Below are 25944 nucleotides of genomic sequence, written 5' to 3'. Positions count from 1 at the left end.
TGTTGTGAATGTAGCTTGAGTTTTGTGTTTTGTGTTTAAAGTTTTGAGAAAATGGGTGAAGGTTTCAAGAAATGTGTTTTAGCAATTGTAAAAAACTGTATTGCAGCTGAGCATGAACCTGAGGTTACTTTCCAATTCCCCTTACATTAGCTGTTTCCCACTCAGAGGACTTGTTTTGCCAACCACACATAACACTACATACAGTCACACAAAAACCTTGTAAAAGTAAGTTTAGATTTGTACTACTTCCCTGGGGACAGGGACAGTTATACAGTGTTTAAAAACAGTGCTGTACAATAGCATATTTACAGTACAATAGGGGCCAACAGGGTCAAATGAACCATCATTTGTGTTTGTTTTGTCTTTAAAATAAACACAAAGCATAAAAAGTGCACATGTAAGTGAGGGAGAGAGTGAGATTGCACACTAAATAAACTATAAATGCAGAAACCACTGTTCCGATTGCTTAAAAAAAGTATTTATTAACTCAGATTTTATGCATTAAATGCATTTATATAGTGCTTTTCCAATCTTTGTGTGTCAAATGTCAGCATTCACCCATTCACACACATTCATACAAGGTGCACACTAGTACATCAGTAGGGATAATATTCACACACACACACACTTTGTCCATCCGGAGCAATTTGGGGTTCAGTATCTTGCCCATGGACACTTCGACATGCTGACTGCAGGGGCTGGGGATTGAACCACCAACTATCTCATTTCTTCTCAGAGATCTTTGTTGAGCAGTTTGCATCAACACATCATGCTGGTAATGTCTTTGAAGTACAAAATGATCATGCTGAAGAACTTAGATCAACACAATTGTCATTGTGTGTAAATGTTCAATTTGGCCACTCTTTGCTTGTCTCATGTGAGATCATCCAAGTGAATGAACCTCCATTTGTGCTTACAGTCTTGTGCACTATTTCATCACAAATTCCATAAAAATATAATACTCTGCATATCATATGAATGCCATGAAACAAGAGATGGCTAATGTGGCCCTCCTCTGCCCTTTGATATAACAGTACAGTATATAGTACACAGCGGTCAGTGGGATTATGTGGGTACATTGCATAGGGAAACAAGGAAAGCAGTATAAAAAAGTTTCAGTCAGTTACTTATTGTAGAAATTAAAAAGAAAGATTTGTGTAAGCAACATATGATTGTTTTCCACGTTGTGTAAGTGACTTCAGGTTGACTGTAGGTGTTACATGAGGTGTCAGCGGCTAATAGAAGTTGACAGCTCCACGCTGCAGTGTTGAAGTTCAGAACAGGTGTCACATTGGTTTCCTAAAAGTCTCTGAGGTTGATTGACAGCATTAGTGTGCCAACAGTGTTGGGTCATTGTCCTTCAAACTAGCGCTGTCTGCGACCGCCTCAGCTCCTTCCGTAGCTCGACTGAGCAGGTACTGGAAGAAAAGCATCATGGGAGCGGTAATGGGTTAGAGAGCTTGGGAGTTGGTGTTTGCCACTGAGCTGGGATCAGTTAACACAATTAGTTTCAGTATAAATGAGAATCAGAGACTCTTACTTTATGGCAGATTGCTTTATGTTACAGAACAGAACAAAAAGAGCATATTTTGGTATTTCAAGAGTAAACTTTGACATCAGAGGCAACATTAGGTTTATGACAAGGATTTATGGAATTGTAGTCTTGACTTTGATGGCAGTACCATTAGGAAAGCTTTCCAATTGTGTCAACAGAGGCATAACATATAGCACCTTGCAGGATGTATAGGAAAACGTATCCCAAAATGGATTAACTCTGCTGTGAAACTTCACAGCATTTTTGTCATAGCACGAAAAGCAAAGGTGGAACTAATACAATACAATAACGATGTGTTTCTGCTACTTTATAATTCTACTCCACTATATTTTAGGGAGAATCATCTGATAGTTATTTTTGTAGTTTCAGATTTTTCCATACAAAACATACATCTTGATATTATAGCCAATTATACATTTACTATATTAAGTAGTTACAATTAGCTCAGTAGAGATGTGATAGTGCTGTCAATTCTCAGCTAACTCAACAATTTGAATGATTCTTACATAATGGTATTTCTACCTTAACATAGGTATTATTTTATTAATTCACTTTACTGCATGTCAGGAAGCCACTAAAGCCAGCATGCACAATACAGGACCCTGGCAATAGAAAACTTACACAGAATGCAGCCATTATAAAAACAAATATTTTAATAAATATGAATTACACCTGCACTTTTCATGCTTTGACATCTCATCCTCTCTGCTGTGAAAAAGGATTATTCTTTCATTATCAGTCAGTTGATTAGTTCAGACCACAGGCCGTTCTAGTGCCATGGGGAAGCTTAACATGTGTAATTGTTTCTAAAATAATAAATGAAAGGTTTAATTGCTAAATGTCATACATTTGCTCTTTAAAAAAAATATTTAAAAAAACAAAACAAATGTAAAACTTATTTCATCTTTACAGGTTCTCAGACTGAATATTTCACTTTAAAATTAAACTCTTTCAATAGTAAAAAAAACAAACAAGGGAGATACAGTAAGATCTCAAGACTGAACTGTTTCAATGGACATGTTGATTTAGGTGGCTATCAAGGAGTGGTTTTACATGTTTGTGCTCCAAAGCCTAGAGGTTCAATTACTTAGATGACTTCAGTAAACACAGCAGGAGCAAAAGAACCAAGACTTGCATCTGCCTGATAACAGCAAGTAATGAAGTACCAGCGAGCAGGTTTCTCTCCTTGAAGTCATCCTATTACTTGTTTTAATGGGTTTCTCCCTCACATCAGAGTTTTCTATCTGAGTGACTTCAAACTTCTGTTGCTGGAGGAATCAGCTGCACAAGTCATTACCAGCAGCTTGTGTGTGTGTGTGTGTGTGTGTGTGTGTGTGTGTGTGTGTGTGTGTGTGTGTGTGTGTGTGTGTGTGTGTGTGTGTGTGTGTGTGTGTGTGTGTGTGTTGGTGCTTACTGTGAGGTTGTTGATGCTTTCAGACAGAGCTTCTAATTGCAACATGGTACCCTCTGTGATCGCCATCTGCAACACACACACACACACACACACACACACACACACACACACACACACACACACTATGACGATTACAGACACACTTTCAGAGAAACAATGAGTTCCCTAGGCTTTAGAATATAGCAATTAATCAAAATTGCATTTATGTAAGTACTCAGAAGTGTACCATGCATTACTGACTGAAGTAATGAAGTCGTACCTGCAGCTGCATGCTGAACTTAAACATGCACTTCCCATGTCATCTTTAACAGGGTTACCATGGTAAAAGTCAGCAGTCGTCTTGGCTCAGATTGGTCTGCCAAGGGGGAAGCTGGTGTCATAAACAGCCATGACAGCCACCATGATGGTGAGGATGATGATGATGCTGATGATGATGATGATGATGATGATGATGATGATGATGATGATGATAATGATGATGATAAAGTAGGTTAGTGGTTGAAGCAGGTTACTCAGGTATGCTGTTGTTCTTTATCTTTAGGATTAGTATTGATTTAATAAAACAGGCTCTCTCCAGTGCAAGTTCAATTTAAGACCAATGTCAGTGCATCTAATCTCTGCCACAAAGAAACTATGAGTGTTGCTGGTTCCGATAATTCTGAACTTTAATGCGAGAGGCATTTGGTCAATTATTTAAAACAAATTATGTTACCAATTATTTTAAATTGCAATGTCAAAAAAAAAACTATATATAAAATCCTACTTCCCATGTTTTAGTGTTTTTAAGATTATTGGAAGATCGATTTAAGACATTTTAATACCAATGAAGGCCTTGTTTTTTTTATTGATGAATTCAATAACTTTTAATACTTTAGAAGGATCTGAATACAGGATATATGTGTGCTTGCTGAATCAAATAAAATCAAATGTTTTTATAGAGCCAATATCACAAATGTGTCTCAGTGGGCTTTACAGTACACATTCCTAATATGTACATTCAAAATAAATGAATAAAAAACTAAATCCACTTTTATACTTCTACTCTGACCTTTCTGCCTTTTGTGTCAAAAGAAGGAATCAACTTTACACATGTATGATTTTGTTTATTAAATGATTTGATAAATCTTTTTACATTTACATGACATGAAGTGTAAGCTTCCTTTAGCGGAGCTTTTATTTATTATAAAGATACTATTACAGCAAATATGAAAATAACAGTACAACATCACCATCTCAGGTTCAACCTAAACATGCTATTTTATTATTTGCTCTGCAATAACATAAATATGAAATAAAAGCCCTCTATACTAATATGCAAATATTGCACAAGTTCATCTCAACCAAGTGACAGAACTGTGTTAAACTGGAAAATTAAAGTTGTATTAAATGATGCGATGATGGACTCACACATATAAAATCATCTGATGGTGCACTAATGTTGCACAATGGCTGTAGAACAAGAGATATCCATATATAGTATATGGATAAGTGGTGTAGAGAGATGCTGTGTTCTCTCATGATGAGTGAGATCATGGCACAGGCTTGAGGCCGAGGTTGGGTTAGTTAGGCATCTGACTGGAAATTAAATCAAAATACTTCAAGAGTGTAGATTCCTCAGTTCAGCCTTCATGACCAGCAGCTGTGACCAGTCAGGCAGGTTCATCTGGGCGTCTCTGAATCTCTTCACTCGTAAGGCACAGGTTCGGGCAGATGGGCGGGGTTAGAGGAGCAGGGAGGAGATGGGCTGAGGTGTTATGGGCTGCAAGCAAAGGAAGCAGAGCGTAGAAGAGATGGCTGATTGGATGATAAAGAGCGTGTCGACACAACATCGCCATGTTGTTGTCACAACTGTTGTCATGGAGATTGGTCAGCTCTGCTGTCGTCGAGCCCCACCTGGTCCCTGGACCGGTCGGACTCTCTGTCCAGGATTGGGCTCAGGCCTCTGAAGCCAGCGTAGGGCTTCAACTGCACCCCGTTCACTGCGGACTGTCCTGACTGAGGCGAGGACGACTCCATTGGACAGATGTAGTCTGTGGATTCATCCGGCCGCCTCCTCCTGAGGTGCGTCAAGTTAGAGAAGCCCAACTTCTTCGGCTGCAATGAAAAGACATTAAAAAAGAAAGTGATATAAATATGCAACGATCTAATCACAATCTCATCACTATCAATGGCAGGAAGCAATGCATTCAGTGCATGTGAGTAATAAGTGACACCAGCTTTTATAAATGTGTCTGTAGGAGCAAATTAGCACTCCTGCTATAAGTAGGAACCAATGTTTGTTGACGGGGGTGTTACGCCGGAACAGTTTTTGAGCACATACACAAGTTGGTTAAGGTAGCGTTTGCTCCTTAGGTTAAGTTACGCTAGGTTGGACCGCTTCGCAAGCTGCATCTGCGGAGCGCATCTGGCGTAAAGTCTACAGGATGGCGAGAGGAGCACAAGGCCTTCTCTGCTGGCCTAAACATCATCAGAATATAAATTTAATTTTGATATATTTTTTCCACAAATATGTATTAAATTATTCCCCATAGTCTATTCTCTTCATTTCATAGCTTTCCTCTTGGTTGTGCTGCTTCCAGCCTCAGATCGAGATTTGGAGGGCTGGCCTTTATGTTAGAGCTTTTATCCAATCATATTTCAGCCATAATGTGTTGCCAGGGTCCAAGAAATCTGCCCTTAGGCCTTCAGAATCAACTAAAGTTTAAAGTGAACGGAACAAAACGGTGGCGTTAATCAATCAGATTTCGAGTTGGTACGCACTATTGAGAGGCAGAGCTATGCAGAGCTAGCAAACTGAACTTGAAGGAGCTAATTTATGTAGATTTCTACAAGCTGTTTTTTCAACCCACAATGACCGAAGGAGAAGAAGAGATCGATTTGGTCGCAGATATAATTACAACGCCATTTTCAAGAAGAACCTTTCAAAAAAAGATAGACATCGTGAGAAGAGAACGAGCCTATCACAGCCGGGAAAAGGGTTTGTCCGCCACTTTCAAATCACTAACTACAAGCGGTACCCCCGGCTCACAGCCTCCGAGAAGCACTGCAAATGGTACTGCTGGGAATGCCTGCTATTTACAACTAAATGTTTCAGAAAAATTAATATAACACTGTTATACTTGACTATGTTAAGGTGATGCAACGCCCGGTTATACTGCGTTTCTGTCTAAATGTATAGTTTCTAGAGCCATGGCGTCATAATGATGGTATTAAGAGGTGGAATAATTCAGGTAGGACATCACTGAAGGCCTAGGTGTGAAATGCACGGCCCGCCACTGACTTGCAGATAGGTTGGAAAGGCTGCAAAATGGTAGAAAAGCTAAGCTAAATAAGGCTAGCAATTCAAGAAAAATGTATACAAGGTTTAATGCAAAATGGTAGACATTCTGATGTAGAAAATGCTCTTGATTGTAACATTGAAATGTGTGAATAAGGTGTATGCATGACACTATAATGGATTTATTGCCACAGGAGGAAAAAGAAAGACATGAAACATGGTTCAAGGCTAAAATGATGTTTAATGATGAATTTATTGCCAATACTAAAGTGTGGTTGTCTCAAAATGAAGGTACTGTGTATAATCCTGATGATATCAATCCCGATGACAGTGTTTCTAATGTGGGTAAACATTTAAACAGAAGTTACATCAGTAATAAATCAAGTTCCTCTGCACAAATTAAAGCAGCAGCAGAAAAGGCTGCACTTGTTGCTCGTATGGCAGCTTTAAATGAGTGGCATTCACTGGAGGAACAGGAGCAGCAACTAAAAAGGAAAAAAGAATGTCTTGAGTTAGAAACTGAGTTAGCTGCATCTACTGCTAAATTGGCAATTTTGCAGGGTTCAGATGGACAACGTTCTTCTCATGCACCAACAAATGGCATGAACTCTTATTTTGAAAGGGAAAGGAGGAATCTGCCATCATTCAACACTCTTAACCCCCTGGCAAAGCAGTATGATCCCATAGTAGTGAAAACACAGGAAAAGGATTGTCATCTCCACAGAGAAAACAGACAGAAATGGACGTGAGACCAAAGCAAGCTGGAAGGCAAGTTTCAAGTGCATTTAAGAAAGATGTAGATACACATGATCAACAACATGGGGAAACATCACACATGATACAACAGGAAAATCGTCATTAACCTGATCAAATTCCATCTGGAGATCTTGTCGCTATCATGCACAAGCAGAATGAGATAACAGCTGAACTTGTGCACCAGCAACGCTTATAGTCTCTGCCAGCACGAGACATTCCTATATTTGATGGAGATCTATTTCAATATAAAGCTTTCATTGAACAAGGAGAGCAAAACAAGCAAAGTCGACTGCTTGTACTACTTGGAACAATTCACAAGAGGACAGCCGCAGGAATTGGTTCGTAGCTGCCAGCACATGGCATCCGGAACGTGGCTACATCGTGGCAAAAGGTCTTTTAAAAGAACATTTTGGAAATGAGTACAAGATCGCCACTGCATATATAGGTAAGGCTTTAGCATGGCCAATAATAATAAAGATTGAAGGTGTTAAAGCCCTACAAGCCTATGCTTTATTCCTGCGTGGCTGTGGAAGTGTGATGGAAGAGCTTCATTACATGCTGGAATTGGATATGCCGTCCAATATGAGAATGGTCGTTTCCAAATTGCCGTACAAGCTCAGGGAACGATGAAGAACCATAGCTCATAACATTATGGAAGCTTCCAATAACATGGCTCATTTCATTGACATAGTTGAATTCCTTGAGAAGCATATAAGAGTCCTTACTGATCCGATCTTTGGAAACATTGAAGATGTATCACAAAATAGAGTTGGTTCCAACAAGTTCCAGCAAAAATCAAGTAACAGAGTGAAAGGAAGTAGTTTTGCAACAACAGTAACACCAACAAATTGTGTTGGAAGGAAAACAACAGTGCTGTTCCTGCACTCACCTTTTGGACAAATGCCAACAGTTCAAAGAAAAGAAGCACAGAGACAAGATTTACTTTCTAAAGGAGAAAGGAATTTGCTTTGGATTATTGTGTACTGGGCACATAAGTCGGGACTGTAATAAACGCTTAAAATGTGAAGTTTGTGAACAACATCATCCCACTGTGCTCCATATAAAGAAACCAACAATCGAGTAACAAGGAACTCAATCACAAACTTCCACTCAGACATGTGGGCGTACAGGGGCCGGAAAGGATCGCTGTATCCTAGCAATTTTTCCGGTACAGGTCAAATCCACTAAGGGAAGTGAGGTTATTCAGACCTATGCGTTTTTGGATCTGGGAAGTTCAGCTACATTCTGCTCAGAAGATCTCATGCAGAAGTTGAATATTACAGGAAAAAGAATGCATTTTCTTCTGAAAAATATGGGACAGAAAAAGGTCGTTCCAGCTTACTCCTTATTTGGGATGGAGGTATCTGGTCTTGAGGAAAATAACTTTTATCCTCTCCCAGAGGTCCTCACTCAGAAGCAAATGCCAGTCACTACAGACAACATTGCTACTGCTGTAGATGTGAAAAGGTGGAATTATTTGAGAAAAATGTATATCCCCAGCATAAAGGCAAATGTTGATAGGAACCAACGCTCCTAAGATATTGGAACCTTGGGAAATTGTCAACAGCCGTGGAGATAGCCCATACGCTATAAGAACAGTGTTAGGATGGGTCATCAATGGTCCTTTAAATGGAAATGGAAATGGCAGCAATGTTGACAGTATAATCATGACTTCAATGAAAAGGCCTCAGAGGACAAAGCCCTGTCGATGGACGACTACAGATTTATGGACATTATGAACGAGTCTGCAACACTACAGGACGACAGGTACAGCCTGAAGTTGCCCCTTAAGAAACCTGATGTTCTTCTACCAAACAACTTTGCAGTGGCAAAGCAAGGGCTACTTGGATTAAGGAGAAAGTTTGTGAATAACCCACAGTTGCACAAAGAATATGCCAGCTATCTAAATGGGGTTATTGAGAAAGGCTATGCTGAGCAGGTACCTCGGCAGCAGTGTGAAAGTGGAAAGTTGTGGTACATCCCACACCAGTGTCTATCATCCTAGAAAGGGTTCTCTCCGTGGTCTTTGATTGTGCTGCTACATTTAAAGGAACATCTTTAAACTGCAAATTGTTTCAAGGTCCCAACCTCCCCAGTCCACTGCTTGGCGTCCTCACTCGTTTCAGGCAGCAGCCTGTGGCATTTATGGGTGACATTCAAGCTATGTTTCATCAGGTAAAAGTTGCAGAACAAGACAGAGATTACCTTTGTTTTCTCTGGTGGAGTGGAAGGAGACTTCAGCAGAGAGATCCAGGAATATAGAATGACTGTACATCTGTTCGGGGCTGTTTTGTCACCCAGTTGCGCTGACGACAACAGGTCTGACTTTTCTGCTGACACTGTTCAAGCTGTTAAACTAAATTTCTATGTGGACGATTATTTGATGAGCTTGGGCTCGGAATATGCAGCCATACAAATGGTGGAAGATCTCAATGCTCTTTGTAAAAGAGGCGATTTTGTTTTGGAGAAATGGATCAGCAATCGACTATTGCTGATCCATTTCTCCAAAACAAGTGTTGCAGACAATTGCAGGAGACCAGAGGACTAAGGAGCTAAAGGAACTGGATCTGGATAGAGATGACCTTCCTATTGAGAGCTTTAGGTCTACTTTGGTGTGTCGAGTCAGACTCCTTTTAAGTTCAAGATAGAAGTAAAAGAGCATTCTCTAACCAGACGTGGCATGTTGTCCACAACAAGCTCAGTGTATGATCCCTTTGGGTATTTTGGCACCAGTCACTTTATCTGCCAAGATAATGCAACAAGAGCTCTGCAGGAGAAGCTGTGGATGGGACAATGTCATGCCACCAGATATTGCAAATCGGTGGAAACATTGGTTGGTAGACATTACGTCACTGGCATCACTCAAAGTGGATGTATAAAGCCAAAGGACTTTGGTGAGCCCATACACAGCCAACTACATCACTTTGCCGATGCCAGTGAGGATGGCTATGGTACTGTAACTTACATCAGGCTACAGAACTGCAAAGGCAAGGTTCATGTTGCTTTTCTATTGGGCAAGGCTAGAGCTACGCCACTGAAGACAGTAACCATTCCACGACTGGAACTAACAGCTGCTGTTCTGGCTGCCAGAGTGGATATGATGCTAAAGTCAGAGCTTTAATTTCAGTTTGACAAATCTGTGTTTTGGACAGACAGTGCTTCAGTTTTGAAGTACATTAATAATGAGGACAAGCGTTTCCACACATTTATGGCAAATAGAATCACAGCCATAAGAGAAATTTCAAGACCATCTCAGTGGAGGCACGTTGGCTCCAAAGACAACCCAGCCGATGTTGCATCCCGAGGAAGAAAGGTGCCTGACTTTCTAAAGAACCACTGTTGGCTTGACGGTCCCACTTTTTTTGTGAAATCTGAAAAAGAGTGGCCAACAAACTACAGTGGCGATATCATAGTGGACTCTGGTGATCCAGAAGTCAGTGAATCTCATTGTTCACGACTCACTTGATGCCACAGACCATCTCATGAGTTACTTCTCAGAATGGAATAGGCTCAAAAAGGCTGTGGCCTGGTTTCTCAGGCTGAAAACAGATTTGTTGGAGCTCAGTCGTGGGGGAAAGGACTTGAATGCCTTTGGAAATGCACAAGCTGGTCAAGTGGGAAGACTAAAACCCAAAATCAAGCCAAGGAGTTATATCTTGACTCCTAAAGATCTGTTTGAATCAGAGTTGGCTATCATTCGTTATGTTCAAAGCAAAGGTTTCAGGATGAAATCTCTTCTTTGACGTCTAAATTGGGAAGAATGAGCAGACACAGTTCCATTTACAAGCTGGATCCGATTTGGGAAGACGGGCTTCTAAGAGTTGGAGGAAGATTAAGCAAAGGCGCTATGCCTTTGGAGGTAAAACATCCACTCATCCTCTCCAAAGACCAGCATATTTCCACGCTTATCCTCAAAGATATTCACCAACTGTTAGGGCACAGTGGTCGAAACCATACACTGTCTGCACTGAGAAGAAAGTATTGGATAACAAATGCCAACTCTGCTGTGAGGAAGATCATATCTGCATGCAGCTTTTGCAGACGTTACAACGGAAGAGCTATGGAGCAAAAGATGGCAAATCTTAAAAGGAGAGAATTATTCCAGATCTACCTCCATTCACCAATGTTGGAATAGATTATTTTGGTCCTGTGGAAATTAGGAGAGGATTAAGCACGTGTAAACGTTATGGAGTGATATTTACCTGCTTAACGAGTAGAGCAGTTCACTTGGAGGTTGCAAACTCTCTTGAGACAGACTCATGCATAAATGCTGTACGTCGATTCATTAGTAGGAGAGGTCAAGTTGCCCATATCAAATCAGACAATGGAACCAACTTTGTCGGAGCAGAAAGAGAATTGAGAGAGGCTCTTGCTGCGTTGAATCATGGGAAGATTCAAGGAGCTCTTATTTCAGCTGGAGTTGAATGGAGTTTCAATCCCCCACCGGGATCTCATCATGGTGGTGTTTGGGAGCGCTTGATACGCATGGTAAAGCACATTCTCAATTCAATCTTGCACCAGCAGATGTTGGATGATGATGGACTACACACAGTCATGTGTGAAGTAGAAGCCATTCTTAACGATTGTCCAATCACCAAGCTGTCCGACGATCCAAATGATTTGGAACCCATTACACCAAATCATCTTCTTCTATTGAAAGGAAAACCGGCTCTCCCACCTGGATTGTTTGAGCCATCTGACATGTATGTGAAATGTCGCTGGAGGCAAGTTCAATACATCTCTGATCTGTTTTGGAAGCGGTGGGTTCGGGAATACCTGCCGTTACTGAAAGAGAGGCAGAAGTGGAATCAAAGGAAAAGGAGTTTGGTCGCTGAAGATGTTGTAGTCATCATGGATTCTTCAGCTCCAAGTGGTTCCTGGCCTCTCTGCAAAGTATTGGCGGTTTTTCCGAACAAAAGGGGTGCGCTCTGTCAAGCTGCAAACCAAGACCAACATTATTGTGAGACCTGTAACTAAACTTTGTTAAGTACAAGAAGTGTAGATTGTTTAATTAATGTCTGGAAATTAATGTTTCACCGTTAGCTCCTTTTATTGTTTGCAGTAAATAGTTTGTTCCACCTGTACTAACAATTAGGGGCCGGTGTGTAGGAGACAATTAGAACTCCTGCTATAACTAGGAACCAATGTTTGTTGACGGGGGTATTCCGCCGGAAAGCAAACAGTTTTTGACCACATACACAAACACACACACACATACACTAGTTGGCTGAGGTAGCGTAAACTCCTTAGGTTAAGTTATTGTGTGTCTGAATGTCATGTTCTGTTTACTGATGGGAAAGCTAATTCAACACGAAATAAACAGACTGAGTGTTCAATCTAAAGAGTTTGGAATCGGAATCTTTATTCAGCAGGCACAACAAGTGCGTCAACTAGAGAAACAAAGCGGAACCCCAGTGGCTTAAAGCTTTGTCTCAGCCTCTACAGTGTCCTTTAAGGTTGCTCTTGCTGAGCCACTGTGCTATTATCACATAGCACTGTAGGATATCACACACACACACACACAAACACACACACACACACACACACACACACACACACACACACACACACACACACACACACACACACAGATGAATCTATTTGTGTATTTTCTTCAGCTCCAGTCTTACAGGTTATATTTATCCAACAAACCAAACCAACACATAAATATTTAGTGCTCTCAGAGTTGCTTAAGCAATTTAAGAAGTCCAGGGTTAGGGATGGGTGAACATTCATCATTGTGTTTTGTGTCAATTATTCTTCCATTTATTTTCAGAGGGCACAGAGGGACTGAAAGCTGAAGCTGCTGCTGATGGCTGGCTCTTAAAGCTGTGAGGAGGAGCAGAGCAGTCCCGGGATACTCTGCTCTCGGAGGCTTAAACACACTGAAGGGCTCAGATCTTAAACAAAGCTGACACACTGAGGTTTCATCCTGGATTAAGGTGCTTCCTCTCAGCATGCAGGAAGAGAGGTGTGTTCTTGTAATGCAGCATTGTTGCCTACAAATACTTCCTCTTCCACCCCAAGCCATATAATGGTACTTGTATGCGTATTATATTACCTTGACTTTAGCTGTGATGCTTAGTGGGGTGTACCCCACGGCCTCAGTGTACTCCCTCTTCTCCTGATGAGCTTGTGCTCCCACCAGGTTGTTGAAGTTGGTGGTTAGGTGGCGTCTCAGCAGAGTTTTCTGAGGAGGGATGTTTAGCAGCATGGCCAGCGTGTCCGAGTTAAACCGAGGTTCCAGCATCTATGAGAGGAGAGACAGATTCAGGATACTTTCTGGAGCATTTAATTTCTTTGTCCCATAAACTGTGTGATTATGTGTACTCACTACCAGCCCTCCATGCACACCGCTGCCCCTCAGGTTTGGTGCGTACTCTGCCAGATCCACAGATCTCAGCCACTCCATGACTCGGTGGTTGGACCACTGGACCACCTCACTGGGAGCAAACTGGTTCTGAAACACACACACACACACACACACACACACACACACACACACACACACACACACACACACACGCAAACATGTATATATTAGTTATATATTTATATCCACATAAAAACACATTTGACACATTTAAACAAAACTTAAAAAGAAAAGCTACAATTGAACAAAACAAATAAACAGGAGAATAAAAATGGCAGTGCAGTTCAACATATAAATGAATAGTCCAACATGTGATTTAATAAAAGACAAGGTTAGAGCCTCAATTTAAACGACAGAGAGAATGAAGCCGACCTCAAGTGTTCTTGTTTACTCAGATATTTGGTGCATATAAACTAGCATACACTTCAGCTCTTCTTTTAAACAATACACTCACACGGACACTAAACCTACTCACCTCATTGCTGGGCCTGCGTTTGAGGCAGTTGGAGTTGAACTTGTTGACATGGAGAACGTGAATGGCACACTTGATGCTGAGGTGATGCAGCTGGCTGGTGACTTTAAGGTATAACAAGTCATTCTGACAGGGGGGAAGACAGAGTGCAGTTATAGGGGAAAGAGAAAAAGAGCATCTAGTTTCTTCATTCACGTTTTTGGTTAACTTTAATGTCAAGCAAGTGAAGCAAGTGCTTCAAATTCATGTATTATCCAGAAAAGAACCCACATTCACTGATGTTACCTATCTGGAACTCCATAAACCCTGGTTTAGCGTAGCGTGCTGTTCAGATGTTATTTGATCAATATTTACAAACTCACCACAGTGAGGAACTGCAGCATCTGCCCATCAACTCTTCCTTCATTAAAATGGTCTTTGTATTGAGGAAGTCCAATGTCATCAAGCCAACCTTCGGAACATAAAATATTACAGTTTATTGTAAGGCAACGTCAGTGAGTCTTTTATATTTAGTGAGTGATTTTCAGTGCATACGAGTGACCCAGATGTAATCAAGCTCTGCAGACTTCTCAGGCTGCTTGTTGCTGATCGTCTTAATGGCTAACTGGAGCTTCTTCCTGTGGAGTGGATTCTTTATTGCCAGCTCCTGAAGACAGTGAGAGAAAGAATTTATTACATTTAGTCAGATTTACCTTAAAACTACAGATGAAAACATTCTTTTTTAATAAGGGTGAATTATAATCACAATAATCGTGAAGAGAGACACAGAGGTTTGGAGGGTCTGAGGAGGTCTGAGGGGGACAATGTGACAGCGTTGAAGGCGAAACTAACAAGCAGGTTGAAAAGCATAGACAGGCATTGCTAAATGCCAAACAGACAGACAGACAGCAACATGGATCAGACAGGTAGAACTGAAACATATTAGACATGCTGAATGGGAGACCAAGCAGACCAAGCAGACCAGCGTGCGTGCGTGCGTGCGTGCGTGCGTGCGTGCGTGCACACACACCTTCTCTATGTCTGGCAGGGTGGCCAACAGAAGAGTATCACCGCTGGTGATCCAATGGCAAGCGAGAATGCCGTACTGACCGAGTCCAATTTCCTCAAGCCAGTCACACACCTGCTCTGTATTCCACTTACAGAAAGGCATCTTCAGGTCTCTGACATGGAGAAATAAATACCAAAAATTAACATTGAAAGAGACAAATGGACCTGTAACCACATACAGTTGTATAATGTTGGGCTCCAGCTAGTTTTAAAGAGTTGTGATAGTTTGTGTTTCACAAAGATGATCACAATTGAGTCTTGTATATTACTGTTACTTTTCAACAAAGTATGTATACTTTATTTGTGACCATTTCACAAAAATATAGTAGAAAATCACTTGAAACTACCATGACATTAATGATTGTGTTTGTTTTTTGTGCTGAAATGTATATGAATGTGTATTAACTATCTGCAGGTTTTTTGATTATTAAATATAACCAAACAAAAATGGAAGACAAAAACTGAGTGAAAGTGGACATCATGAAAAGTATCATATAAACTTAACTTTTCTCTGTCCAAGTAGGAAGGTAGTACAATGTAGTTAACATGAATGTATCATTATGCCGAACATCCCAAACCACTAGAAAGTGGAGGCTGCCAGAGCTCCACAACAATCTCATTGTGATTTACAAATATATAAGATTATACCTGTGGTGTGAATGTTAAGGCTTATACCGGCGATTCAGTTGCACAAATAAGAGCTGAACAGCAAACTGAAAGACAACTATCTTCTGAACCATATGATATATTTTACACATAAATAAGACTATGGAAGCTCTAAGAGGCAAAAGTTACTTTTCTGTGAAAACAAAGAGATTCATTCTTCATGGTTGTTGTTGATGACATGAATGCTTTTAGTCCTATTTAGAACATGGGTAGTGGTGCACTTCAGCTTCGTGTGGCCAAAACTAGTATTACAACAACACTTCAAACACAAAATCATCTACATCTACAAGAACTGATTTTTTTTTCATCTGTTTCTAAACCATAAAGATAGTTTTTTTTAGACCAGACATAGACAATGGATCGGCACAATTTATTTTCTCACTTGCCTCACTGGCTTCCGTAAAGAACAAAATGTGTAAGTAAAATGTATGTTTTATACCGTGTGTTCCCTGAACGGGCCAATCTTGGTCCAGCTGTAGCTCTGAAGCCTCCCCTCTTGAATTCTCCCAGCTCGGGGTCGTGAACCTGGCCAGGACTGCCTGATTGACTGCGACGTATTCTGGATATGTGAAGGAAAAATTGGGAAAAGGGACAGACTGAGATAATGTGTTGATGTGTAACTACTGTGTGATATATATATATATATAATATATATTAATATAATATATATTAATATATTTAATATATATATATAATATATATTAATATATTTGTATATGTATATGTATATATATATATATGTATGTATATATATATGTATATATATATATATATATATATATCTATATATATATATGTATATGTATATATGTATATGTATATGTATATATATGTATATGTATATATATGTATATATATATATATATATATATATATATATATATATATATGTATATATATATATATATATATATGAATATGTATATGTATTATATATATATATATATATATATATATATATGTATATGTATATGTATATATATTATATATATATATATATATAGATTGAGAGCTTTGCCTTCTGGCTCAGCTCTCTTTTCGTCACAACGGTGCGGTAAAGTGACTGCAGTACCGCCCCCGCTGCTCCGATTCTCCGGCCAATCTCTCGCTCCATTGTCCCTTCACTCGCGAATAAGACCCCAAGGTACTTTAACTCCTTCACTTGGGGTAAGGGCTCATTCCCTATCCGGGGTAGGCAATCCACCAGTTTCCTGCTGAGAGCCATGGCCTCAGATTTTGAGTTGCTGATCCTCATCCCAACCGCTTCACACTCGGCTGCGAACCGATCCAGTGACTGTTGAAGGTCACCGACCGATGATGCCATAAGGACCACATCATCTGCAAAGAGCAGCAATGAGATCCTCAGGCCACCGAACTGCAACCCCTCTCCTCCACAACTACGCCTCGATATCATGTCCATGAAAATCACGAACAGGATTGGTGATAAAGTGCAGCCCTGGCGGAGGCCAACATTCTGGACTGGAAACGAGTCCTCACTTTGGGTGTACAGGGATTGAATGGCCCTCAGAAGTGACCCCCTCACCCCATACTCCCGCAGCACCTCCCATAGTATCACCCAGGGGACCAGGTTATACACCTTCTCCAGATCCACAAAACACATGTAGCGTACTCCCATGCCCCCTCCAGGATCCTTGCGAGAGTGAAGAGTTGGTCCGTTGTTCCACGACCAGGACAGAATCCGCATTGTTCCTCTTTAATCAGAGATTCGACTATTGACCGAACCCTCCTTTCCAGTACCTTGGAGTAGACTTTACCAGGGAGGCTGAGAAGTGTGATACCCTGTAGTTGGCAAACACTCTCTGGTCTCCCTTTTTAAATAGGGGAACCACTACCTAGGCACTGTCCCAGACTTCCACGCAATGTTGACGAGGTGTGTCAACCAAGACAGCCCCTCAACACCCAAAGCCTTCAGTATTTCTGGTCGGATCTCATCAACCCCTGCGGCTTTGCCACTGTGGAGTTGTTTGACTACCTAAGTGACTTCCGTCAGGGAAATTGACAATGATCCCCCATCAGCTTCCAGCTCTGCCTCTACCATAGAGGGCGTGTTAGTCGGATTCAGGAGTTCCTCAAAAAGCTCCTTCCACCGCCGATAATCTTCTCAGTCAAAGTCAGCAGGGTCCCACCCTTGCTGTACACAGCTTGGATGGTTCCCCGCTTCCCCCTCCTGAGGGGCCCGATGGTTTTCCAGAAGCACCTTGGTGCCGCCCGAAAGTCCTTCTCTATGGCTTCTCCGAACTTCTCCCACCCGCTGCTTTGCCTCTGACACGGCAGAGGCTGCCGCCCTTCTAGTCCTTCGGTACCCTGCAACTTTTTCCGGAGTCCTCTCGGATAACATAACCCAGAAGAACTTCTTCTTCAGTCGGACGGCTTCCCTGACCACCGAGTTCCACCACGGTGTTCGAGGGTTACCGCCCCTTGAGGCACATAAGACCTTGAGACCACAGCTCATCACCGCAGCTTCAGCAATAGAGGTTTTGAACATCGCCCACTCAGGTTCAATGGCCCCAACCTCCACAGGGATGTCTGAAAAGCTCCACCGGAGGTGTGAGTTGAAGATCTCCAGGACAGGGGCTTCCTCCAGAGAGAAGTGACGTTCCACGTCACCAGAGCCAGCCTCTGCTGCCCGGGTCTGGTCCGTCGAGGTCCCTGACCATCACTGCGGTTTTTCCCATGAGTGGTGGGCCCACAGGATGGATGGATGGGAGGCACCACGTAGCTTCTTCGGGCTGTGCCTGACCCGGCCACCAGGCGCTCGCTGTCGGGCCCTCCCTCTGGGCTTGGCTCCAGACGGGGCCCCGGGCTTCCTCCGGGCAGGGTCTCTCCTTTCCTTTCCCTCTCTATCATGAGGTCGTTTTTGAACCATTCTTAGTCTGGCCCTTCGCCTGAGACCTTGGGAGACCCTACCAGGAGCACTAGGCTCCAGACAACACAGCTCTCAGGTTCATAGGGACACACAAACCTCTCCACCAAGTGGTAAATATATGTATTTCTTTATGTATTTCTTTTATTTTTATATATATATTTATTATATATTATATATATATATATATATATATATATATATATATATATATATATTATATAAAATACATATATTTAAAACTTACTTCCCCCAGAGTTTCTTAATGCCTCTCTGACTCATTCTGTTCTCTGGTGAAACAGGGGACTGCTGTCCAGAGTCCACTCCAGAGGACAGGGGCGACTGGTCTGACAGAACACACTCTTCAAGCTTCTCTGGATGCTCTGCCAGACAAAAACAAAAGAATAGAAGAATTGTTACTCCGGTTCAGCAAAGTAACTGTATGTTTGCTCAAAGCTAAAGCAGAAATACTGTTGTATTACATTGGTAGCCTATTTTACCTGTCGTAATATAATATACAGCTTCCGTGAAAATTCTAGAAATTCATGCTCTATGTCTAATGGAAATGGAAAGGGAAACTCTTTGCTAACATGGTAGCCAGTTTGAAGGAATTTTGGACCTATAGTCCCATAGCTGGACCAGGTTATTGTTTCCTGGTCATTCAGTATCTCCCAGTTGATGGAAATCACACAGAAAGTGTAGGCAGTCATTCTGAATTACAATAATGCATCCAAGACTTTCACTCAGTAGTGTCCTATATGATTTCTCTTGTATGCTACACTTGCACTAAAAAGAAGTAGATTTGACCCTATGGGTATATTATTCACTTATCTCAAGCTCACTGATCTCAACAGTACTGGGGGTTAGATGCAATACCCACCAACATCATAGAGGTCATGTTTTCCAGGTGATCCTGGGGCAGAAGAGATTAGTGAAGTAAGAAAAAGGCAGGCAGAAATAAAGCAGAAGCAAGGATTAGTCACACCCTCTTTATAAATGTTGTATACATCGTAAGTGTGTAAAGCAGCAACATGAAATCTACAAGTCTCCAGCATGTGCCCAACTGGGCTAGAACATTTGACAAGATTAAGTGTGCTTGTTTACGTGGAACTCATATTTTTTCTACAGATACTAAGAGTGTGGGTGGCTCTTGGCTAACCTTGAAGAAGTCATCCCACACCCATTTTCTTTCTTGATTCTTAACCTGAGACATCCCCATCCAAACCCTGACCAGAGGCTGAAAAGAAAACTCCCTCCTTAAAGAGTTTAACCAAGGTGTTTCTTTGGGCTTTTCGACGAAAGACAGGAAAGGGGGGCGAGAGAGGGGACGACATGCAGCAAAGAGCCACGGGTTTGGATTCAAACCCAGGCTGCTGCAGTAAGATTGGTGATGGCCTAGTGGTCTAGTGGTACAGCTTCCAAATACAACACCATTGAGTTCAATACCAGGGCTGCTGGTTGACAGCAAAGGGGGAACGTAAGCTTGCATCTTTGTTTGTGTCATTTGGATGTCTAAGCTAGTTGAACTGCAACTTGAACTCCTCGCCCTCTGATTACCCTTCTGCTTCAAGCTCTGGCTTTGTGTAGGATGATACATGGGTGGCTATGTGCTTATATGCCTATTAGCTTTAAGTGTGTGTGTGTGAGTTTCAGTGAATGCCAATAGAGCATTATCTTCAACAGCTCTCTGAGTCATGAAGGAGTCGTAATAATTCCAGCTTTAGAGTAGCTTGATCCTCTGTGAAAACAGTCGCTCACCCTTACTCTGCTCACCTCTGAGGCTGTCAATCATGTTATGTTTATGAAATTAGTGACAGGAATCTTAATGGTCAGAAAACATTGTTTGTATGACTTCAGAATCAGAGCAAAAACATCAGCAATTGAATTATTATCCTGAAAGTGTAATTCCAGTGCTGACATTTGACTTTCTGTGTGAGCATACAGTACCTAAAGCCGGAGCACTGGCACTCCTGCAGCGAACTGCAGCCAGAACACAAAGAGAGAAAAGAGCAATCCAACAGTAAAGCAGACAGGAGGATGAAAGAGAGAGAAAGAGCACAGAGAAGGAAACAGTTGCAGCAAAGTTAGTTAAATTGAGGAGTTATTGGACTGGATAAGCTTTTTTGCTACATTAAAGGGTCTCTTCAAGAACATATCTCCCACTTAACCTCTGTGGGTTTTTTTTATTACAACCTTACTATACTACAACTGAGGCAAATGAAAGTTCATTTATGGTGCTTACAGCAGTGTAAAATGACATTTTAAAAACAGCAACATTTCAGAAACAATGGGCTTCGTGCAAGAGTATTTTAGTGTCTTCATCGGAGGCGGTGACAAAGAGACAGGAGGAGCTGCAGGTGGCAGAGTTAAAGCTGCTAAGATTTTAGCATGCAGATGAAGAGGACAGGAAGAGATGGAAACAAAAGAAGATTGTCATCATTTAATCCAGTCTTGGATTTCACCAAGTAGAACAATCTTGTAATCAGAATGCCTGGTCAACTCTGGCTGAGGGGCCTTAACTAACAACTACTGAGATGTACTGAGAAGTAGCTGTTTTGTGTTGTATATTTTATTTCAATAGGTTTCAGAATCATAAATCCAAATTCATTCAGATTAAGGAATTAATCAAGTAAGGAAATCATTTACTAATGGTTCTTGCATGAGGCCCAATGTCCCACTTACTCAGACAGACTTCACTGTCAAACTGTTTTCTTTCAGAGGTAGAAAATACTGAAAATGATTTTTCCAAAGTATGAGATTTATTAATGTTGTGTTGATTAGAGAAACTCACTGAGACTGTAGTCCTCCTGGTCATGGCTGTGGACAGGAGATAAATACTCTTCATCTCTCTCTCTGTCGCCGTTCAGATTGGCCCTCTGCTCCATCTTTTTACTTTTTAGTTTCCCCGGCAGAGTCTGGTACTTGCTCAGCTCCAAGTGAGGATTCTGGAGAATACAAAAAAACAAACAGTGCGTTATTTGTTAGTCTGGTCCATTACCATAATGTCTGTAAAAATATGGTAGCAGAAGCCTACTAGCCTTTATAGGCAAGTACTCACAATTCACTAATTCCTGCTTTGAATTATGTTGAATTATGTTTTTCTTAACAGGTAACTTTCATGGAGTGGACACGTTTGTTTGTTTTTGCATTTGGTAGTGATCTGCTTCTGTTATTGCAATTTACATCTTAAATACACACAATACGTAGTGATTTTAGATATTCACATATATATATCCATACAGTCCCATGTAAATATATTTCATAAGATAAACAGCGTCATGATTTGATTTGCTCCTTTGCTCTGTTGCATAACAGATTGTCCTTTGGAGGGTGAATATCTGATGATGCCAGTATGTGACTAGACATCAAAGTAGTGGGGCTCTGAAGGAATAAGAGGAGAAAGGCCAGCAGAGAGAAACATCTGGGAGGCAGCCATGATGCCGAGCACTACTGACAGCCACTTCAGATGGGTCTTGGCCTGTGTGTGTGTGTGTGTGTGTGTGTGTGTGTGTGTGTGTGTGTGTGTGTGTGTGTGTGTGTGTGTGTCTGTGTGTCTGTGTGTGTCTGTGTGTCTGTGTGTGTCTGTGTGTCTGTGTGTGTGAGTGTGTGTGTGTGTGTGTGTATGAAAACAGTATGATCATGTGTGCAGCATGAACATCTGTGGAGCAAAGAATATGTGTGTGAATGAGCATAACGCTGTGATCTGGAGACATTTGTTTTTTTGACTTTTACTTTTTACTGACAACAATCCATTTCAAAAAGTGAGAGCAGAAGATTCACAAAGGTGATTTACTGTTTGTCTGGAGGCACTTAATAAAATGCAGCATAGGCACACCTCTGTGTAGCACAGATTTATTTGTTGTAAATCCAGTATATAATTTCCATAGCAACAGTGATGTATACATGCACAGTGTTTGTGTTTCTGGGGTTATGTAAAGGTTAGGTTGTGTGAAGTCATGCAGCAGATCAGTACCTCTGCCCTTATGTCTGATTCACTTTCAACTGGCTGGATCTCTACAGCCTTTAGCCAACACAGACACAGGAGAGAGGAAAGAACACACACACACACACACACACACACACACACACACACACACACACACACACACACACACACACACACACACACACACACACAACACACACACACACACACACACACACACACACACACAAGTACAAGTTAGCAGGTCAGCATTCACCCAATCAGATTAAAAGAACATACATTTTAATACATTTATTTAGAAAGAACAAAGTTAGTGTGCATGTTGATCAGGTATTTAAGAAGAAGAAGCAGCAACAGACGTAGCAGGTTGGATTGGGCATATGTATTAGTTACATTAGTTTACAATATTATGAAAGTCAATCTGCAGCAGTGAAATTATTTATATGCACTAACAAACCTTTTGTAAAGATCCACTCTGCAACTCTTCAAGACTGCTGGACAGTAATCTGTGCTGATGCCTGGGAAAAAACTTCAGAGTTTAAATAATGTAATGATAATTGAATGCTACCATATTACTTATTTCTGATTTCATATGATGACCCTCTTCACTTCAAGTTGCAATTCAAGTTGCACTGCAATATTTAAAAGAAGTCATACAAACATAAAAAGCTTCTACTTACCACGATCCATTAAAGAAGCTTGTATCCCCAGCAGAAACGAGTGATGTATCCATAGAGTTATGGATACTACAACAAATGGCACACAAGGGGTTAGATTAAAGAGATAGTTTGGATGTTTTGAAGTGGGGTTGTATGAGGAATTTATCAAATAGTCACCAAACTGAAGCAAAACAATGTACAGCTGCACAACATATTTTAGCCACCTAAAGAATTCTATATCAGTATATTCTATATCAGAGGATGCTATGGTTAGAATATGTTCACCGCTTACCTTGCCATCAAACGGCCCTTTTAGATAAGGAATTGAAGCCGTCATCTATGCTATTTTTTAAAGCCACCAGACTACATTGACAAAAACGATCATTTTAGCTGGCTGAACACGGGAGTTGCTGGTCTACAGCTGCCTCAATCAGTTAGTTTGTTTCTGTTGTGTGTGACTTTGTTGTTTTAAAGGGTTAGTTTGGTTTCTCCAAAGTCACACAATACAGCTTCAGTTCCCCATCAGAAAGGGTCATCTGATAGCAAGGAAAGGGGTAAAAATATTCTAAAATCTTGTACAATTAAACTTTAGGAGGGCTATATGTTTCCCTGCTGCGCCGTCCACAGCACTAGATTCTTCAGCGTCCGTGGTGTAACTCCTGTCTGTTTCAAACCGGTGGCGTGCTGACTGCCATCTACTGTAGATAATACACTGATATGGATAAGTAACTCATACAAACCCCACTTCAAACCATCTGAACTATCCCATTAATAGTAACGCATGAGATATATATGTGTGTGTGTGTATGTGTGTGTGTGTGTGTGTGTGTGTGTGTGTGTGTGTGTGTGTGTGTGTGTGTGTGTGTGTGTGTGTGTGTCTGTGTGTGCATGTGTATTTTGAGTGTTTATACCTAGTGTCAAATTCTCTCTGGTAAGGAGAAGAAGATAGCATAAGTGGAGAAGACCCTCTTGATGACATCTATGCAGAGACAAAACACACTTTAGTTTATTTAGTTTTTTGTCAATTGTTCTTCAGGCAAAATATCAGTGTCCATTTTTGGGAAAGTAGTTTTTCAGGGAATGAATCCTGTGAGATGATCCACAGATTGCGCATTCAATTGTTAGAGGTTGTAAAACAAGTTATACTTCATCATCTTACCTCTGACCTGACAATATCAGAGTGTGCTCTGTGCGAGATGGCTCTGAGTCTTAAACTGCCACTTAATTCCTCTTCACTACTCCCTGGTTGAACATACAAATATTACATAGCAAAACACAATTAGAAAAACTTGGAAGGTGAGAAGAATTCCTACATTGTACTTTCATCCAAAACGCATATTGCAGGATAGAAAAGCATGTCATTCTTACCCTGTGTGAGTGCCATGACTTCCCTTATCTTTTTGTACTGGCCGAGCAGAGTCGTCAGCTCCTCTATACGCCGATCCTGTTATCAGCAAGAAACAAATATTTTGGCTTTCGTAAATCAAGTAAAATAATAAATAAATAATTTATCATTTATTTTTCATCAAAACAACTCTCAAACTGAACATTAAAGAAAACTTGTGTTATGGCAGAAGAGTACAAATACAGTTTCATTTACCTTTTCATCATTTGAAGCTAACAAAGACTCCATCCCCATCTTCAGCCTCTCGTATTCCTGGTCTAACAGAGAAACAAGGTAATACAATGTTATTTTGGGACTCACAGTAACCTCATGTCTTGGTAATCTGGGGCATGTGATGGGTGCCTGATGCGATGTTGGCGACAGACATGACTAATGCTAATGTGAATAAGCAAGCAAAAAAAATACAAAGTGACAGCACGACTGCCCATTCACCATCACCTGTGACAAACACTGCAGCTTGTCACAGTGATATAACTGTTGCCGTGCATAGTGACGATGCCAATACCAACAAGAATCCTCTGAATTCATAAAATTAATTTTTATAGGAAATTAAGTTTTTACAAACAACACAATACGGACACAAAACACACACACACACACACAAATCTGGACTAGATGTCATTCAATATTCTTTCAAATACAGAAACATATATTAAAAGGGAACTCCAACAATCTTAAGGCCCTGTCACACATATCCGTATGACAGAAAGGTATGCCGACGCATACGAAGATTTGTCCAAATACGTCCAACTTTTCATCGGATCGGAAAAGTGAACATATACAGATACGCATGTCTAACCTATTGATAGTGCATCACTTCCTAATACAAAATGTATCAGACGAATGCCCAACGAATGCGTAAGATATACAAAAATATGGCGTATACAAAATATCGGCAACACGCTGGTTTACGCTGATATAAGGTAAGATATAAGTAGTATTCGTTAAGAGCAGGCGGTGTTACGCTGGGGTGCGTTGTTGAACGCTGATGTTTTGAGCATGTTCAAAATTACCGGACGTACCCAACGTGTGCTTCATAAGATATGCAGACGTTACGTGACGTTAAACATACGTGAATACGGAATACGTACGTGAATACTTACCTACGGAAATATAGTACGTAAATACCTACGTGAATACCTACGTTACTACGTTAGAGGTATGTTAGATAGACTATGTCGACTGACAGTGAATCCTTCAGCCAATTTATTGATAACGAGTGGATAACCTATTCCTACCCTATGTTAAGATTATTCCTGACGACGGAGTAACTTATTATTATTATTAACGTGTTTCAACAGTACAGCTAGCGTTAAGCATTTTAGCCGTTCTCCAGCATCAGCATGATGTGAACCAAATGGCACTTTTCCAGCTCCGTTGGCCAGACGCTCTGATACGTTTTGTATAAGTAAGTGATACGCTACCAATAGGTTAGACATATGTATAATAATTTGTTATGTATTGTAATAGCAATTTAAATGTCTACTGTT

General features: G+C 40.9%; 1 protein-coding gene across 7 annotated transcripts in view; it reads right to left on the bottom strand.

Moving 5' to 3' along the window:
- Positions 1-25944, bottom strand: part of ppfibp2b (PPFIA binding protein 2b) — a 101032-nt gene that overhangs the window by 3560 nt on the left and 71528 nt on the right. For 6 of the 7 annotated variants that reach the window (XM_029434449.1, XM_029434451.1, XM_029434450.1 and 3 more), the window contains 20 exons: positions 24650-24711; positions 24418-24493; positions 24209-24291; positions 23961-24028; positions 23071-23136; positions 22848-22908; positions 22418-22465; positions 21236-21389; positions 20392-20424; positions 19325-19357; positions 18692-18827; positions 16000-16119; positions 14857-15007; positions 14382-14493; positions 14210-14298; positions 13851-13973; positions 13337-13462; positions 13064-13252; positions 4863-5063; positions 2970-3035 (listed from right to left, as the gene is read on the bottom strand). In XM_029434449.1, the coding sequence (XP_029290309.1) occupies positions 2970-3035; positions 4863-5063; positions 13064-13252; positions 13337-13462; positions 13851-13973; positions 14210-14298; positions 14382-14493; positions 14857-15007; positions 16000-16119; positions 18692-18827; positions 19325-19357; positions 20392-20424; positions 21236-21389; positions 22418-22465; positions 22848-22908; positions 23071-23136; positions 23961-24028; positions 24209-24291; positions 24418-24493; positions 24650-24711 (1997 nt within the window). The remainder of the gene's footprint in view (positions 1-2969; positions 3036-4862; positions 5064-13063; positions 13253-13336; positions 13463-13850; positions 13974-14209; positions 14299-14381; positions 14494-14856; positions 15008-15999; positions 16120-18691; positions 18828-19324; positions 19358-20391; positions 20425-21235; positions 21390-22417; positions 22466-22847; positions 22909-23070; positions 23137-23960; positions 24029-24208; positions 24292-24417; positions 24494-24649; positions 24712-25944) is intronic. The other variant, XM_029434452.1, reaches the window with a different exon arrangement.

This window comes from Cottoperca gobio, chromosome 6 (assembly GCF_900634415.1).
Source record: "Cottoperca gobio chromosome 6, fCotGob3.1, whole genome shotgun sequence".
NCBI lineage: Eukaryota > Metazoa > Chordata > Actinopteri > Perciformes > Bovichtidae > Cottoperca > Cottoperca gobio.
This window is presented reverse-complemented; position numbering and strand designations above follow the sequence as displayed.